This window comes from Acomys russatus, chromosome 3 (genome assembly GCF_903995435.1).
Source record: "Acomys russatus chromosome 3, mAcoRus1.1, whole genome shotgun sequence".
Lineage (NCBI taxonomy): Eukaryota > Metazoa > Chordata > Mammalia > Rodentia > Muridae > Acomys > Acomys russatus.
Window position 1 is genome coordinate 68,897,461 of NC_067139.1, and position 18,759 is coordinate 68,916,219.

Here is an 18,759-nt window from a genome sequence, read left to right on the forward strand (position 1 = left end):
AAGAGGAGGATGAGGAGGACAGATAGAGGTACACACACACACACACACACACACACACACACACACACACACACACACTTCTCAAGCAGCTCTGGGCCTTGAAGATGATTAGGTGTGGAGGGAGGAAAGGTTTATGGAGATCGAAAGTGCAGGGTGTGATGAGCAGAACGACAGGGTATTTGGTGGACAGGGAGATGCTTGAAGTTAGCCGAAACAAAAATTTACGGCCAGGTTATGAGTAACCTCATGTGATTTGAATTTGAATCGATATTCTCTGGCTTTGGCATATATGCTTTTAAAGAAGAGATGGACAATTTGTGATGTTTTATTGATGTGCGTAGGAGAAGCGAGGTCCTGAGGTCAAAAAGTGGGCACAAATCCTACATCCATCTGCCAGCCAAGTGCTCTGGGCTGTTTACTTAAGCTCTTTGAGTGTGACTTCCTATCTACCCATGGCGTGGGATGTTGTGGACATTAACTGGCACCAGCGTTACTTGGTACAGTACTAGTGTCCAATTATGATTCTGGGACTGAATTTGAGAGCTATGACTTCTGCGAGTCCTTTTGTAGATGATTTGAAGTTAATTAGGGCCAGCTTGTTTATGCCATCCCTAATGAAAGACACTCATGACTAGTGACAGGGTAGAATGTTCAATGGAATGTTCAGGTAGTTCCGCACCCCACCCCCCGCCCCCTTCCACCCCAGTTTAACTTTACTCTTTTTCTTTCTTTCTTTTTTCTTTCTTCTTTTTTTTCAAGACAGGGTTTCTCTGTGTATCATTGGCTCTCCTGGAACTCACTGTGTAGACCAGGCTAGCCTTGAACTCGGAGATCTGTCTGCTTCTACCTTAAGTGCTGGGATTAAAGGTGTGTGCCGCTGCTCCCTGGCTTTACTTTACTCTTAACCATGTCTACTCTGAACCCTTGTCTAATGAATGGCTAGATGGTTTTATTTAGGAGTTAAAAATGGAGTCAATGTATCTCCAAAAGTGCCTGGGGACATGCTTAACTCAAGGCCTCGCAGAAGTGGCAAGAGTTCGCCCAGTGGATCCAATTGAATATTTAGCCCTGTGGATTTATAAGTACAAGAAAAATGTGACCACGGAGCAACAGGTAAATATGGATGGATTACCTTTTAGGAAATTAGAATGGCATGACATTTGGTTCCTCTTGTCTATATTTTTATGTTCAATCTTGTTTTTCTATTACAAAAATGTATATTACATAAAAACTTTGGACAATAGGTAAAAGTAGAGAGAGCAAAAACTGAAAGAACACTTCTTTTTTACTTTAAATATTTTCTTCTCTGTGTTATCTTTTTCTGACATACTTGTTTATTTTTTCTTTTTTCTTATATTTAGTGTATAATCTTAATTCTGTGTTCTTTGTTGAGCTAAAACATAAAATGCCCCCAAATTGTTGTATAGTTTGCTAATGAATAGGCCATCATTTGCTTAACCCCCTTTCTAGGGCTTGTAATTGAGATGCTCCTGAGATCGCATTTGTAGATTGCTTGGTCTCTAATAAGTTGTGTGCTGTTGCTTTTTACCAATTGCCAGAGACAGAAAGAAAGGATTACCTTGGCACGTGAGAAAGAAGTAGCCATGATGGAGCAGGAGATGCTGGAGCGCCTCAAAGCGGAGGAACTCCTGTTTCAGCAGGTGAGATAAGAGCTCAAATGCAGCTAAAGTGAGCAGTGTCACCCTCGGTGTGGTGCAACCCACATCCTGAAATATACTGTCCAGAGCTGGTCACTTGACCATGGCTCTCTAGTATGCCCATCTTTCTTTGCAGAAAAGGCAGTAGCATGAGATAATAGAACAACTGAGAGAGTGTGTTGTAGTGGAAGCCAAGAGGAGAGTAGTAGAGGGCACCACTACTGAGCTAGTGCTCAGTCAGACCCAGACAATCTCTCCAGGAACAGTGGAGAGGGTGGGGTGCAATGGGTAAGGAGGGAGATGGGGAGTGAGCATAATGCTTTCATGGGGCTTGTGAAGGGAAGGCCAGTGGGTTTGTTTTGACTTAAGAACGCACAGAGTACAATGAATGACACTAGAACATAGAAAAGAATGGCCTAGAACCTTCTGTCCACAATAGGAAGAGGAAATGGGTCTGAAAAACAAGTGGATGAGCTCTTCTTGTTTTGTAGCTCAGAGACAAGGAACAAGTGGCCTAGGTACAGGTGGGTGTATCGGCTTGTGACACAAAGTTGGGAGCAGAGTCTGCTTCTGTTCCTATCTTCTTTATGAAGCAAGAATCAACCATGAGCATACACTAAGAATGAAGTTGGGGACCTAAAAGTGACACATACGCAGGTGTAGTAGTTCCAGTAATGCCAGCACTGGAGAGGTGGAGGCAAGCGGATTGTTATGAGTTAGAGTCCAGCCTGGACAGGTAAGAACTCTCTACGACAAACAAGCAAAAAGGAGAGGTAGAGCTAATGTCTAGGTATGGACATGTTGTAACTACCCTATGATTTCAGTACTTGTGATTTCTCAGCAGCAATTGGCATTCCAGCTGGAGTTGGAAATGCAAGAAAAAGAGAAAGAGAAGACAGAATTCCAGAGAGAGGAGGAAAAATTAAGTAAGGTAATCTGAAGTTTGTGTTACCGGTCTGCTCATTAGAAGCTTCTAGAATCTTCAGGCTGTTTCTTCCAGCCATGCCAGCAGAAAGACTATAGGATGGAGAACCCAGCAGCTGTGGCACTTCAGGCCCTAGTCTTTCTGTCTGCTCTCCAGTTGTAGCACAGGACCAAGGCATCACACAGTGGGTGAATACAGTCATGTGTGTGCCTTCATGAGCGGCACAGGTCCCCAGAGAGATGCTGTCAAGGTTTCGTCAGGAGACAGCTGCTGTTAATTATGTTGGCTGATTTGAAGGTATTCTGATGAATGAGAGAGCAATATATTACTTTTTTTCATATTAGATTTACCAAAAAATCATTTACATTTAAAAAATCTGTACTCATGTTGATTTTCAGGTCTCTTATGGAAAACAAACAAACAAACAAACCAACGAAATGAGTTAGTTGTTTTTTTTTAAAAGCCCATTTTCTTTGGTAATATGTACATAAAGTCAAATCTCTAGTTTAGCCAATAATTCTTAATATCCTGAAAATATGTACCATATAGGCCAGACTTCTGATTGACTGAACCTATGGCTACTATCTTTCCACCCAACTGTAACTCCCTTTATTGGACCCAGAATTAAAACAGAAATCAGAAGCAACATTTATCGAATGCAGTCAATATGTTTGAGAAAAAAAAATCATTTGAAACATTTTTTGTTTTGTTTTTTGAGACAGGGTCTCTCTGTATAGCCCTGGCTGTTCTGCAACTTGCTTTGTATATCAGGCTGGCCTCCTACTCAGTGATCTTACCTTGGCCTCCTGAGTGCTGGGATTAAAGGCATGTGCCATCACTGGTGAACATTTCTTTTAAAACACATAGGGTGTTTCCAGATTCTGGCTATCATGACTAAAGCTGCTATGAACATACTTGAGCAAATATCCTTGTTGTATGGTGGAGCATCTTTTGGGTATATGCCCAGGAGTGGTATGGCTGGGTCTTGGGGTAGCACTATTACCAATTTCCAAAGTAGGTGTATAAGTTTGCCCTCCCACCAGCAATGGAGGAGTGTTCCCCTTTCTCTACATCTTTTCCATCATGTGCTGTCACTTGAGTTTTTGATCTCAGTCATTCTGACAGGCATAAGATGGAATCTCAGAGTTGTTTTGATTTGGATTTCCCTGATTACTAAGGAGGTTGAGCATTTCTTTAAGTGTTTCTTGGCTATATGAGATCTCTCTGTTGAGAATTCTGTTCAGCTCTGTGCCTCATTTTTAATTGGGATTATTTGGTTTCTTGGTGTTTAATTTCTTGAGTTTTAGATATTAGCCCTTTGTCAGTTGTAGGGTTGGTGAAGATCTTTCCCCAGTCTGTAGGCTGTTGTTTTGTTCTGTTGACAGTGTCTTTTGCCTTACAGAAGCTTTTCAGTTTCACAAAGCCCTATTTATTTGTTTATTTATTTTATTTTATTTTATTTTATTTTGACACACAGTTTCTCTTGGCTGTCCCAGAGTTGCTTTGTAGACCAGGCTGGCCTCAAATTCACAGAGATCTGCCTGCCTCTGCCTCCCGAGTGCAGAGATTAAAGGCGTGTGCCACCATGCCTGGCAAGGTTCCATTTATTAATTATTGATCTTAGAGCCTGAGCTGTTGGTGTTCTGTTCAAGAAGTTGTCTCCTGTGCCAATGAGCTCAAGGTTTTCCCGCTTTTTTTTTTTTTCTAACAGATTTAGTGTGTCTGGTTTTATGTTGAGGTCTTTATTCTACTTAGACTTTATTTTTGTGCAGGGTGACAAATAATGATCTATTCGCATTTTCTGCATGTAAATATCCATTGAGACCAGGACCATTTGTTGAAGATGTTGTCTTTTTTCCATTGCATGGTTTTGGCTTCTTTTTCAAAAATCAAGTGTCCATAAGTGTATGGTATTCAATTCTATTCCAGTTATCCACCTGTCTGTTTCTATGCCAGAATCATGCCTTTTGTTTTGTTTTGTTTTGTTTTTTAAGACAGTGTTTCTTTGTGTAGCTCAGACTGTCCTGGACTCACTTTGTAGCCCAGGCAGGCCTCGAACTCACAGAGATCCTCTGCCTCCCTGAGTGCTGGGATTACAGGCCTGTACCACCGTGCCTGGTGAACATACAGTTTTTATTACTATGCTCTATAGTACAGATGGAGATCAGGAATGCAGATACCTCCAGAAGACCTTTTATTTTACAGGATTGTCTTAGCTATTCAGGTTTTTTTTTTTCAACTGAAGAATGGATAAAGAAACTGTGGTATGTTTACACAATGGAACACTACTCAGCTATTAAAAGAAAGAACTCTTGAAATTTGCAGGCAAATAGATGGAACTAGAAAAGATCCTTCTGAGTGACGTAACCCATACGTAGAAAGACCCGCAAAGTCACTTAATAGTGGACATTAGCCACATAATACAGGATTATCACACTATAATACACAGACCTAGAAAAGTTAAATAACAAGGAATATCCTAGGGAGGATGCTTAACTCTCATTCAGAAGGACAAATAGAACAGACACTGGAAGTAGTTGAAGAGAAGGAACTGGAAGGGAGCCTACCATAGATGTCCTCTGAAAGATGCCACCCAGCAGAAGATCCAAGTAGATCCTGAGACACACAGACAAACTTTGGGGTGGAACTCAGGAAGTCGTATGGAAGAGTTGGGGTCGGGAGCTCCACAAGGAGACCAGTGGAGCCAACAAATCTGGCTCAGGAGGGAGGGGTTCTGGGGAGACTGATGCACCAACCATGGACCGTGCATGGTGAGGACCTAGACCCTCTGCTTATAAGTAGCAGATAGGCAGCACAGTCTCTGTGGATCCCGTAATACGGGGAGGAGGGGCGACCTTTGACATGGACTCTGGTGCCCACTTGTTGATCACTTCCCCCTGGTGGGGTGGCCTTGCCAGGCCACAGAGGAAGAGGATGCAAGCAGTCCAGATGAGACGAGAGGCTGGGGTCAGATGATAGTGGAGGAGGGCTCCTCCTTACTGAGGACTAGGGGAGGGAGGGAGGGGAGGGCCAGGAGGAGACAAGAGAGGAGCCTACAATTGGGATGTAAAGTGAATAAATTAAAAATAAATTTAAATACCCCCTCATATAGGGTGGTGAATTGATTAAACCAGGTAAAATGTTGAAGCATATATTCAAGTATCTGCATAGTTTTAACATCTAGATGCTGATATGTTAGCTTGTAGAACAGGAACATTTCAGGGCATGCACGTAAGCTCACACACATACAATTACAAGAGAGAGTCACACTCATGTCTTCAGGTACTAAGCCTGTGTGACCAGAGTCAACACAGCTTTAATACTAATTATGGCCTTAGTGCCCCTCTGCTCCACCTTGGAAAGTATCCCCACCTCACACACTACTCAGAGTCCTTTTGTGTGCCTTGCTCTGGCCTGCAGACACACAACAAGTAATCCTGACTTGAAGAGGGGCTAGACTCTGGGATGTTTGCCTCAGACCCCTGGGAGCAAGAGAGTCAAGAGCTAACAGGAATGTCTCCCTCCTGCTTTCTGATGTTGACTTCAGCCTTGCTCCGGTGCTCTAGTTTGTGGCAAAGGATGAGGAAATTGGATCTTACTGGCTTTTAGAGAGTCACATGTAGAAGTTCCCACCATCGCAGAGGAATGGATTTATTGTTTGGTTTAGTAAAAGAACTTGGGGGAAGCTGGGTGTGGTGGAGCACACCTGTAGTCCCAGCACTCTGGGAGGCAGAGGCAGGTGGATCTTTGTGAGTTTGAAGCCAGCTTGGTTTACAAAGCGAGTTCAGGACAGCCAGGGCCACAGAGAGAAACCATCTCTTTGCAAAATAGTACCACATGTATCTCTATAATTAGGGTGGCCATAGGTGCAGTCACAAATGAATAATCTTCCAACTGCCAAAATGCCTCATGCCAGCATGAGTCATGTGACTTTGCTACAAGGTCATAGTGATGAAGCGATGGATGGAGGCAGTAGTATGTTGGCTTGGTTGGAAGAAAACCTTCTCATTCAGAAGTGGCCTCCCATGCTGGGCAGACATTTCCACTGCAGTGTATAAGTGTTGCTAAGGACCTATGAAGACCACTTGGGCATTGGATGATAGCATGGACAAAGTTAATTCATTCAGAAATATGCTCTCCCTTCTTGTATGCACAACCCAACTTCAATCACCCTTTAAAAACCTCTTATTTTAAGATGTTACTTTAATATCGTTGCTTTTTATAGTTGCTGGAAATTTTGCTTCAATTTTAATGTTTCAGCCCATTTAAAAAATTCAGAGTATTGGGCTGGAGAGATGGCTCAGTGGTTTAGAGCACTGACTGTTCTTCCAAAGGTCCTGAGTTAAATTCCCAGCAACCACATGGTGGCTCACCACCATCTATAATGAGAGCTGGTGTCCTTTTCTGGTGTGCAGGTGTACATGCTGGTGCAATACTGTATACATAGTAAATAAACATTTTTTTAAAAAATTCAGAGTATTTTATTAAATCTTAGAAAATTTCATACAATCTCTCCTCCTCTCTTGGTTTTTCAAGACAGGGTTTCTCTGTGTAGCCTTGACTGTCCTGGACTCGATCTGAAGACCAGGCTGGCCTTGAACTCACAGAGATCAACCTACCTCCGCCTCCCAGAGTGCTGGGATTATATCCTTCCACCAAATCCTCCTATATACCTTTCCTTGTTTTCTTTAAATTCATTGCCTCTTTTTTCATTAACTGTTGTTATTTGCACGCACACGCACACACACACACACACACACACACACACACACACGCATTCCTAAATATAACCTGTTTTGCTTGTGAAATATAACTTTTGTATATGTTTTCAAGGCAGGTCATTTGGCATTGGATAACTAATTAGCAAAGACTATTTCTCCTACTCTTTGCATCCCTTAGTTGCTGTAGTTCTTTGAGCACAGTTGAGGTCTTGTGGGCCTTCCCATGTCCACTTTGGCATGTCTATTGTCCTTGTTTGGTTCATGTTCATGAAGTCATGCTAATGAGACTTCATGCATGTATTTCTGACGATTCTATGAGACACAGTCTTATAGCAAAACTCCCTGATTCCCTCCCTGGTTCTTACACTCTTTCCCCCCCTCTTCCATGTTCCCAGAGCCTTCAGTGCAGGAGTTGTTTTATAGAGGTATTCACTGAAATTTGCCTCTGCAGCTCTGCTTCTTAATTTAATGAGGTTTTATTTTAATGTGGTTTAAATTTGTTTTATTTTATTTTTTGGCAACAGCCTCTGTTGCTAAGAGAAGTTTCCTTAAGATGAGGACTACATTTATCTATGGGTATGAGGACAAATATTCAGAGCGTAGATAGGAATTATGTTGGTTTAATAAGGTGGTAGTTGTAGCGTCTCCTTTAAGATCCATGACTTTACTTGGCCTGAATAGTTAGCTAGCTTCCTAGTACCAAGCAGGACACCCCTGTTGTTGATTAGATCCTAAAATCCCAATAGAGAGCTCTTGGGTTGCCACTTAGGTATGCGTATCACTATTGCCCTGTAGTGTTATTGTGTGTGCTGGTAACTGTGGTTCATAGGGCTGTTGGTTACTACTTTCCTTTGGAAGCTTGTATGGTATCTTCTGGTACCACAAAAGCTGGTTGCCTGGGTAAAAGGCATTCAGGTCAGTTTCAGCTCAGGCCTGTGTGTCTGAAGGATGTGGTGTCTCCAGGAATTGAGATTTACCTTCCACCTCTGGTCAAACTCATTTTCTGAAAGAGTTTTATTTAACTATAAATAGTTATCTCCCTAGTATAGAGTAATACATTAAACTGAGATCCATTGTTTTGTGTGCACTGTTAATGATTCCTTAGAAAGTGATACTGCCTTTGCTGTTAAACTGACCAGAGCACTTAAAAACAAACAAACAAACAAACAAACAAACTTAAAAACCAAACATGGAATAGGAATGAACAATATTCAGTGTTTTCTTTACTTTATCCAGGAGATGATGAGCAGTGAAAGGACAGCTAGGGGTGAGGAGTCCATGCAGTCAGAAGGAAGAGCTACTGTGGGCTGTGTGAAATGAAAGCATACCTTAGAATAGACACCTTAGTTTTTGAGTCAGTGGCTAAGGTTTTAATAAGGGCACTGTCAATACTGCTGGTCCAGGATGGGCATGGTGGCACACTCATGTGATCACAGTGCCTGAGCCGGGATAGCTGTGATTCCAGGCATGCCTAAAGCTATTTAGAGAGACTCAGTCTTAGTAAAACAAAAAACCCCTACAAAATGACAGTCCAAATGGATATTCAGGTGATAAGTCACAGGTGTATGGTAATTGAAACAAATCTCAGAGTGAATAAACTTTGGACATTCAATATGCACTGGTATATTTCAAATCTACAATGTCCTGTTATGTTGTCCACAGAATCAATTACAAATTATGTATTTTGAAATTCCAAATGGATTTTAAAAATAACTTTTAGTACTTATTACTGTTAAGAGGCATTAATTCTGTTGAGTCTGAGTGCTTAATTCAGAAATTCTATTTCAGAATTGAAAGAAAAGGAACATGCTTATTGTGAGGCCTTGTAAAAGTAAAAACTGAATTTTATGACCGTAGGAATCAGTGATGGACATGGGCAAAACCCTAGCAGAGATCAGTGATCGCTACGGGGCCCCGAACTTGAGCAGAGTGGAAGAGCTTGATGAGCCGATGTTATCTGATGTGAGTATCAAGGCGTGTCATCCCAGAACACATTAGTTTCCATCTTGATAAGGTCTAGTGTAGATGAGGTGAGCGTAACAATAGTTTCCCTTCATGCAAAGGAGACATCGAGTGCAGGTACTAACCAAATTCTTTTTTTTTTTAAACTTTTATTTTATGTGTATGCATATTTGCCTGCTTGTATTTGTCTATGTGCCATACACAAGCAGTGCCATTGGAGGCCAGAAGATGGTGCCAGATGCCGTGGGACTGGAGAAGGTTGTGAGGTGCCATATAGATGCTGGGATTCAAACCAAAGTCCTCTAGAACAGCCAGTGCTCTTTACCTGCTGAGCCACTTGCCCAGCCCCATTAATCAAATTGTTAATTAAAAAAATATTTGTTTTTTTTGTTTTGTTTTGTTTTGTTTTTCGAGGCAGGGTTTCTCTGTGTAGCCTTGGCTGTCCTAGACTCAATTTGTAGACCAGTCTGGCCTCGAACTCACAGCAATCTGCCTGCCTCTGCCTCCCAAGTGCTGGGATTAAAGGCATGCGCCACCGTGCTCTGCTTGTCAAGGAGGCATCACTGGCATCTCTCTGTTTATGTACATGCATAGGCTTATTGCTGTCTATGCTTCTATCTCTAATCATCTGTGCCTGTATATTTTACAGTTAGATTTTTGAAAACATCAAAACCTCTTAGAAATACATGTGTTAAAATCATTTTGTGAAATACACAATCCATCAATTCAAAAGGGAAAGATTCATTTTGTCTCTTCTGGAGCAAGCTCTGGAAACACATAAGCAGTTTAGTGTGAACAAGTGTTTTTATGGTATGTAAGTGCATATGTTTATTTATCAAGCTTAGTGTGTCAGACACTGTGCCGGATGCAGTGGGAAATAAGTCAATTTTTGCCTGCTGAATTTTGTTGTCTGGAGGAGGAGAAACACAATCAGAACAGCATTTGGTGCTCCTCATAGACTGATTAGGAAATCTATTGTCCACACTTGGTTAATGGCTGAAAGAAAGGTCTATGAGTAACTGAGTCAGATCAGCAGGAGGACTGTCCCGCCTGGAGGGCATTGTGATGGCTAATCTTGGTTGTCAGCTTGACATACCTGGAATTGAATTTGAATTGCCTCCACCATATTAGTGTGTGGGCACAGTCTTTGGGGACATTTTCTTGAGAGCTCAGCCTACTGTGTGCTTGGGCTGAATGAGAAATCAGGAAATTGAGGGAGGGAGCCAGTAAGTAGTAATGGTCAGGCCGGGTCCAGTCCTCCATGGTGTTTGCTTAGGTCCTTGACTCAACTTCCCTCAGTGATGGATTGTGACCTGGGAGTGTGAGTCAAATATCCCTGCTCCTGCCATGCTGCCTTGGCTGTGGTGTTTGTCACAGCAACAGAAAGCAAGCAAACTAGAACAGGCACATCTTGTTACTTCAGTCTGTGGGCACTGAGAACATGGGACATGGCGAGGGTGGAGGAAGCTTAGGGAGCATAGTTCTAGAAAGAAGTAGGGTCTGTTGCTCAGTGATGGGACAAGGGGATTCCAAGGAAGACTTCTAGGTAGAGAGAGAGAATAAAGAGGGATGCCTCAGACAATGAGAAATGAGATAAAGGAGACAGCAGGGGCCCTACCCTGAAAGGACTTGTAATTCTTGCTCAGTGCCTCAGATATTTTCTTGTAAGCAGTGGGAGCCTATGTTGTGAGAGCTGCACTTTAGAAAGAGTACGTGGTTACAGTGTTGGGAGGACAATGGGAAAGAAAGAGGTAAATGAGCTAAGGGAGGAAGCCAAGGTGTGGAGTGGGCAGAGTGAGAAGGTCTGCAGGTTGGGGGGAGGGGTCTTGCCATATTTATTTATTTATTTATTATTTTTTCTGGCCTTGCCATATTTAATAATGGCTAATGGAAGTAGAAGAAAGGATGAACTAAACACTTTCAAGAGCTATTCAGAAAGCAGGGCTAGAAGGACAGCAGGGAGCTACAACCAATAAACAATTCCTTCCCTTTGAGCCCAGGGGCCATTGGGAAGGGGCTATAAGAGCCTAAGAGAGGCCAAAGAGCTGCTAGAAAGCCCAGCATTCCAGCTAAGCTTTGCAGAGCTGGGAGACTGCTGAGACTTAAAGGTGGGGGTTGGGGGTAGAAAAGCCAGATCACATGAGGTTGTGCATGCCTGCTTAGGCAGATTGGATTTAGGAACAGAGGGAGTTGTTGGGAGGATTTAAGGATTTTTCTCAGGTGGAGAGTGAAAGTAGAGCAGGCATTGAAAAGCAAGACCACATTTTGGGTGGTTACGTGGTCATTTGCATGCAAGATGACCAGGTCTAGAAAGCGCAGATATGACCAGAGTGGCCTTGAATTTGGCTCAAGAGGCAGGGGAGAGGGAGCCCAGAAGGTAACCCAGCCCTTCTCCTTGAGCAGAGAATCTGGGAGTGTTATCATTGGGTGAGTCAGTGAACATGCGGAAAGGAAGTAGGGTTTTTTGAACAGGGTTGCTTTAGTCATGAAGGTGTTGAATTTCAGGTGACTATGAGGCGTGCACATGGCCAGAAACCAGTTTGTGTATAGCATAGCTCTGGGACGGAGCCCTGCAGAAGATCTGAATTCAGTAGCCAAGGGTATGTGTGTTAACTGAGCTAGGGGAGGGAACACAGCATGGATGGAAGAGTGCAGTGTGTGAAGGCCTGAGGTCTAGGTAGGAGGGGACCACTAGGAATTCCAATAAGAGGTGCCAGGCTGGACAGATGGCTACATCCTTTAAGGAGAAGGCTTATAGTCAAGGGGACTGTTCCCCATAGAAGGTGGCTCTGAAAAGGGAGTGCCTTTCAGGATGGAAGAGAAAGGCCAGGCAAAGACTTCATTTGGGCACACCACTTATGATTATATACTACTTGGGTAGTCTTTCTTCTAAGTCACTCGAAACTCAGAAGACTCCCTTTATAGGATTACATCGACATTGTTTAAGCTTCATTTTCTTTGCTTTGTGTTTTCTGTTCATTGTGGTAAAGTTTATTTACTTTGTGTTTTGCTTTTAGGTTGCATTAAACATTGATCAAGATTTGTAGGACCAACCAGCTGAAAAAAAGTATTTCTGTTTCAAACTTCAAATTACAAGGGCCTTAATATGTATTTTTCTCTTTTCAATTCTACTCCCTTCCCCCACCCACTGACTTTATAAATGGGTTTCAAGTGTATACTTAAAATACAGTTTAGATTTCTCAATACAACTAGTTGCTTGTGATACGTTGGGGAAGTATGACAGAACTCTCTTAGGAGAACTCCCTTAACAGAATTCTTCCAAATCCAAGGCTATGATGTGAGTTTTCAGTTCTTAAAGACGTAGGTATAAAACTACAAATGCTAGAAAGAAACCCTTGTTTTTAAACATGTTTTTGTATACAATATCCTTTCCCCAAGACACTGTCTGGATGAGAATGAAACAGGAAAAAAATAGGGGTATGTAGTGGATGTGAACATGTTTTTGTTTTGATCCCAAGTGTGGGATGCGAAACAGACTTGTGTGAGGGTGTGTGGTGTTTTTCCACTGAAAATGGACTTATGAGAGAACAGGTGATGTTTGGCTCCACGTTGGGCACCACCTGTAGGCTTTGAACTTCTAAAAGATTTTATTTATTTATTATTTATACGGTATTCTGCATGCATGTGAGCCAGCAGGCCAGAAGAGAGTACCATATCTCATTATAGATGGTTGTGAGCCACCATTGCTGGGGATTGAACTCATGACCTTTGGAAGAACAGCCAATGCTCTTAATCCCTGAGCCATCTCTCTAGCCCAGGCCTTGAACTTTTTAAACCTACTTTGCTTTTTTTTTTTTTTTTTTTTTTTTTTTTTTTTTTAAATGCTTACACCTCCTTTCCAACCCACCTACCCTAGAAAGGAGAGAAAAGAGGTTAATGGGAACAGGAGAAGTAGACCTTTTTAGACTCAGTTCCTTGGAGCAATTCCACTGGCATAGTCAGCAGAATCCAGCATAGCAGTTAAACAGCAAAACAACAATTTAACAAAGATGACTATAACCACAGCCGCTAGAACCCAGAACAGCAGCCAGAACCTCGAACCTAAAAGTATTCACTAGAGTGGTTCTCTCTAGGAGCATCTCAAAGTGACATGATGAACAGCCAAGACAAAAAACAAACAAACAAACAAACAAAACAAAACAAAAACCCAAAAAGCCTTGCCTCTTGTTTTGGGATCAAATACACACACACACACACACACACACACACACACATATATATATCTCCTCTCAGAGTCTGTACCAGGATGTTTATCAGTTGGCAAAGACCATGTCTCCACAAGCGGTGGTTTCTTTTGTGGTGGACAAACATCACCTGTTTGCTCAAAAGTCTGTTTTCAGTGAAAACAAAAACAACTCAAAACACCACATACCTTCACACAAGTCTGTTCCACATTCCACACTTGGGATCATAACAAAAACATGTTTATATTCACTATAGGGGAAAACATTTACTTTATTAAATGTAAATATTATCTTGCCATACCCTATTCTATACATTTTCCCCCAACAAAAATCCCTGGAGAGATGTCTTCTCAGGCCCAGAATGGCTTACTATCACTCTCACCCATAAATGAGAGTCTGTCAGAGAAGGGAACTGTGTCTTTGCTGGTCCACCAAGCCTTAGAGGACTCCATCATGGGAGGCTGGAGGAGAGAGATGGGACGGCTTTAAGGGGATGTGCCTTATGGACTTTGCACAGCCTGGGACACGCTTCAAAGGGTATGAGTGAGAGTTGGAGTTGGCTGGCTATAGGCTGAGACATTGCGGATGCAAGCAGGACACAGCCTTGTTTGAAGAACTCCTGGCTAGAACCGGATGAAATGGGGAGAAGCAGTAGCTCTTAACCTTAAAGGGAGTTGGGTCTCAAATACAATGGCTTATCCTGGCTGTCTCTCAGGAACATAGACTGTTGTTGATGGCGGCCAGGCTTACTCTGGCAGACCGTCTCTGCTGCTGGACCATGCCTCGGGCTTCCTATGAAGGGCTCTAGATCTTCCTTCTGAACCAGGTTCAAGGTTGGCAAGAAATCCAGCAGGGGAGAAAAATAAATGGAAAAATGGTGGCTTACGAAGGATGTAAGCATAGGTAATTAAACTAATATTTCCGGCTGCAAAAGACATGGCCATTGAAATGTTAGCAGGCGCAGTGGAGCCAAAAGGAAAGGGTGTTGATATTTAGCAAAATTAAGTTGTATGTTAGTACAACAAAAAAGTACACACCATTAAGCAACCTTGCCCCATTCCACCAGCCCTCTACTGTCTCCATTCTGAGTACTTCAGATTAGGAGAAACTTGAATGTCATTATCATAAAGAAGTGGCAAAAATTCAAGGTAATATAAACACTAATTCTGTCAGCTGCTACTACTACTACTTTCTCTCTCTCACACACACACACATATATATTTAACATACATAAATAACACCTTATAGATAATGTAAACTATTTATAATTCAAATAAAACACTTCACGGCTAGTGAGACAGCCCAGGAAGTAAACACATCTGCCATCAAGCCTGACTATCTGAGTTTGATGCCATCGACCCACATGGTGGAAGGAGAAAACATGCCTGAAAACTGTCCTTTGATGTTCACATGCACACAGAATGTGTGTGCTTAAGCACATGTACACACACATTCACACATACAAAATATACAATAACAACTAATTTTTTCTTTTACTGAAAATAGTTTCTTTTTTTCATATAATTTATACTGATTACCGTTTTCCCTCCCTCTACTTCTTTCAGTTCCTCCCCACTGCCTCTGTCATCAGAATCCAATCTCTTTCTGTCTCCCATTATGAAAGAACAGGCTCCTAAGAGATAAACAATAAAACATAACAAAATAAAACATAATAAGATAAAACAAAAACCATCACATCAAAGTTGAGCAAGGCAAACCAACAGAAGGGAAAGACCCAAGAGAGGGTACAAGAATCAGAGACCTACTTATTCAAACACTAGAGAATCCCATAAAAACACTAAACTGGAAGATGAAAGATATACACAGAAGACCTGTGCTTGCTGCTTCTGTCTCTGACTTCATACGAGCTTTGCTCAGTTCGTTTAGAGGGCCTTGTTTTCTTGGTGTCTTCCATCCCTTCTGGCTCTTATACTTTTTCTGTTTCCTGTTCCATGAGGTTCTATGAGCTTGGAGGAGTCTCTCTCTTTCTCTTTGCATGATGTCTGTATGTGGGTCTCTATCTGATGCAGGAGGAAGCTTCTCTGATAATGGCTGAATTAGGCATTGATCTGTAAGTATAGCAGAATATCATTAGGAGTAATTTTATCACTATAATTTTCTTTTTAAAAAAAAGAACAGTTGTATTTGGTTTTATCATATGTCTTTGCCCTGTCTAGTCTTTGGTTCTTGGTCACCCAAACAGTGTCAGGTATGAGTTACATTTTAAAAATTTTATTTTTCAAGACAGGATTTCTCTGTGTAGCCCTGGCTGTCCAGGACTTGCTTTGTAGACCAGGCTGGCCTTGAAATCACAGAGATCTGCCTGCTTCTGCCTCCCGAGTGCCGGGATTAAAAGCATGTGCCACCATGCCTCGCATGGGTTACATCTTGTGGAGTGAGCCTTCAGTCAAATCAGACATTGCGTGGTTACTCACACAAGCTTTGTGCTATCACAATCCTAGGACATTTTGCCAGCAGGACAGCAGTGTAGATCGATGATTTTGTGCCTCCGTTGGCGTTTTAAGTTTCTCTTTTGATAACCAACAGAGTACCTTTCCATACCAACTCCACATCTGTTATAGGAGTAACAACCCAAAATACATAAAGACCTTAAGAAACTAGATACTCAAAATGCATAATCCAATTAAAAATGGAGTACAGCTCTAAACTGAGAATTCTCAATAGAGGAAACTCAAATGGTTGAAAAACTCTTAAAGTCGTGTTCAATATCCTTAGCCATCAGAGGAATGCAAATTGAAAGTACTCTGAGATTTCATCCTTCATCTGTCAGAATGGTTAGGATCAACAACATAGGTGACAGCTCATGCTGGTGAAGATGTAGAATCAGGTGAGTATGCTCCATTGCTGGTGGGAGTGCAAACTTGTACGGCTATTATGGACATCAGTGTGACAGTTTCTCAGAATGATGGGAAACCATATACCTCAAGATCTAGTTATACCACTCTCGGGCGTATACCCAAAGAATACTCAACCATGTTCACTGTTGTTCTATCCAGAATAGCTAGAAATTGGAAACAACCTAACGTCCCTCAACAGAAGAAAGGATTAAGAAAATATTTACACAATAGAGTCTTACTCATCTATTTAAAAAATTACATTATCATCTCTCACCTCTCTCACCTCTCCCCCTCACCTCTCTCACCTATCCTCCCCTCCCCCTCCCCTCTCCCCCCTCTCCCTCTCATCTCTCTTACCCCACCCTCTCTCTTACTTCTCTCTTTCTTTCTCTCTATCTCTTTGTTTTTCTATGGGGTACCCCTCCCACTTTCCTTCTTTCCCCATGCTCATTAAATAAACTTCTCCATATCATAAAAAAATGACATCATGATATCTGCAGGCAAATGAATAGAACTAGGAAAAATCTTTCTCAAGTAGTGCCACTCTGACTAAGCATTCACACACACACACACACTCACACACACTCACACACACACTCACACACACACACTCACACACACTCACACACACTCACACACACTCACATACACACACACACACTCACACACACACACTCACACACACACACTCACACACACACACACACACACACACACACACACACACACACACACACACAGCTCTATGCGTATGGGGCTATTCTTATTCAAACCACTACAGGGGTACCTTAGTTTTTCTTTAATGCTTTTTTCCCTGCATACTCATCATTACTTTTGTTCGATATTTTAGATACTCAACTTTTCTCTGAATTAATTTTTGTAAATATCATGTTCTTTATTTTTATATGTTTTGGTGTTTTACCCACAAAGTTGTTTTTTAGTAGGAGTCTAAGGCCAGACTCAAGTTATCAGGCTCATTATGGTAAGCACTTTATCCACCGAGGCTTCTCCCTTACTTTGGTTTTCTTTTAATTGATGTTCACTACTGTGGATTTACAGTATTTAAGATGTGATGTTTTTCAGTTTATGCTACTGTGAAGGCAGTGGTGGTATGTACGTGTGGTTTTGTGGATCTTCCTTTCTCTCTCTCTTTGAAATTTATTTATTTGCTTTACTTCTCAATTGTAGCCCCCTCCACCTCTACTCCTGGTCCCATCCTTCCTCCTTTTTCCTTCTATCCCCTATTCCCTACTCCTCAGAAATAGGGATCCCCCTGTCCCCACCATTCCACTCCAGCACATCAAGTCACATCATGACTGAGCGCGTCCTCTTCCTGTGGTCTGGCGAGGCAACCCTGCTAGGGGGGAGTGATCAAAAAGCAAGCAATAGAGTCCATGTCAGAGACAGCCTCAGCTCCACTTGCTAGGGGACCCACATGAGGCCAAAGCTGCTCATTGGCTATATCTGTGTGTGGGGCCTAGGTCCATTCCATGCATGGTCTGCCAGTCCCTATAGGCCCCGGTTAGTTGGCTTTGTTGGTCTTCTTGTAGGGCTCCTGTCCTCTCCAGGTCCTTCTATATTTTCCCCCAACTTTTGCAGAAGATTCCCTACACTTTGCCCAGTGTTTGCCTGTGTGTCTCAGCAAATTTCAATCTGATACTGGACAGCTCTGCTAGGCTCCTGTCTTGCAAGCATAGCAGAATATTGTTAATAGTGTCAGTGGTTGGTTCTCTCCCACGGGGTGAGTCCCAGGTTAGACTAGGCATTGTTTGGACATTCCCTCAATATCTGCTCTATCTTTATTCAAGCACATCTTGCAGGCAGGGTAAATTTTGGGATGGCTCAGCGGTTAAGAGCACTGTCTGTTCTTCCAGAGGTCCTGAGTTCAATTCCCAGCAACCACATGGTGGTTCATGCCCATCTGTAATGGGATCTGATGCCCTCTTCTGTCATACATGCAAATAGAACATTCATATAAATAAATAAATATTAAAAAAACAAAACAAACAAACAAAAACCAGAGTCCTGTCTAGGTACAGGATGTCCTCTTTAGTCTCAATGACTCCTGCTACCAGGAATCTCAGCTAGAGTCACCCCCATATTCTCCCAGAAGACTACACTTGGATTTGAGTTTTGTGTAGAGTGACAAACATGGGTCTATTTGCATGTTTCTACATGCAGACATCTAGTTAGACCAGCACCATTTGTTGAAGATGCATTCTTTTTTTTTTCATTGTATCTTTTTGGCTCCTTTGTCAAAAACCAAGTGTGCATAGGCGTCTGTGTTTATTTCTGGGTCTTCAAATCGATTCCATTGATCCACAAGTCTGTTTCTATGCCAGTACCATACAGTTTTTATTACTGTTGCTCTATAGTACAGCTTGAAGTCAGGGATGGAGATACCTCCAGAAGTTGTTTTATTCTATAGGA

At 42.1% G+C, this 18,759-nt stretch overlaps 1 protein-coding gene across 1 annotated transcript; it reads left to right on the forward strand.

The window, feature by feature from the left end:
• Nucleotides 1-949: 949 nt before the first annotated feature.
• On the forward strand, nucleotides 950-12,425 carry Dydc1 (DPY30 domain containing 1). The gene is made up of 5 exons (XM_051142378.1): nucleotides 950-1,113; nucleotides 1,560-1,661; nucleotides 2,503-2,589; nucleotides 9,162-9,266; nucleotides 12,284-12,425. The coding sequence occupies exons 1-5, from the start codon at nucleotides 967-969 to the stop codon at nucleotides 12,311-12,313; spliced, it is 471 nt and encodes a 156-aa protein (XP_050998335.1). The 5' UTR covers nucleotides 950-966; the 3' UTR covers nucleotides 12,314-12,425.
• The last annotated feature ends 6,334 nt before the right edge of the window (nucleotides 12,426-18,759 follow it).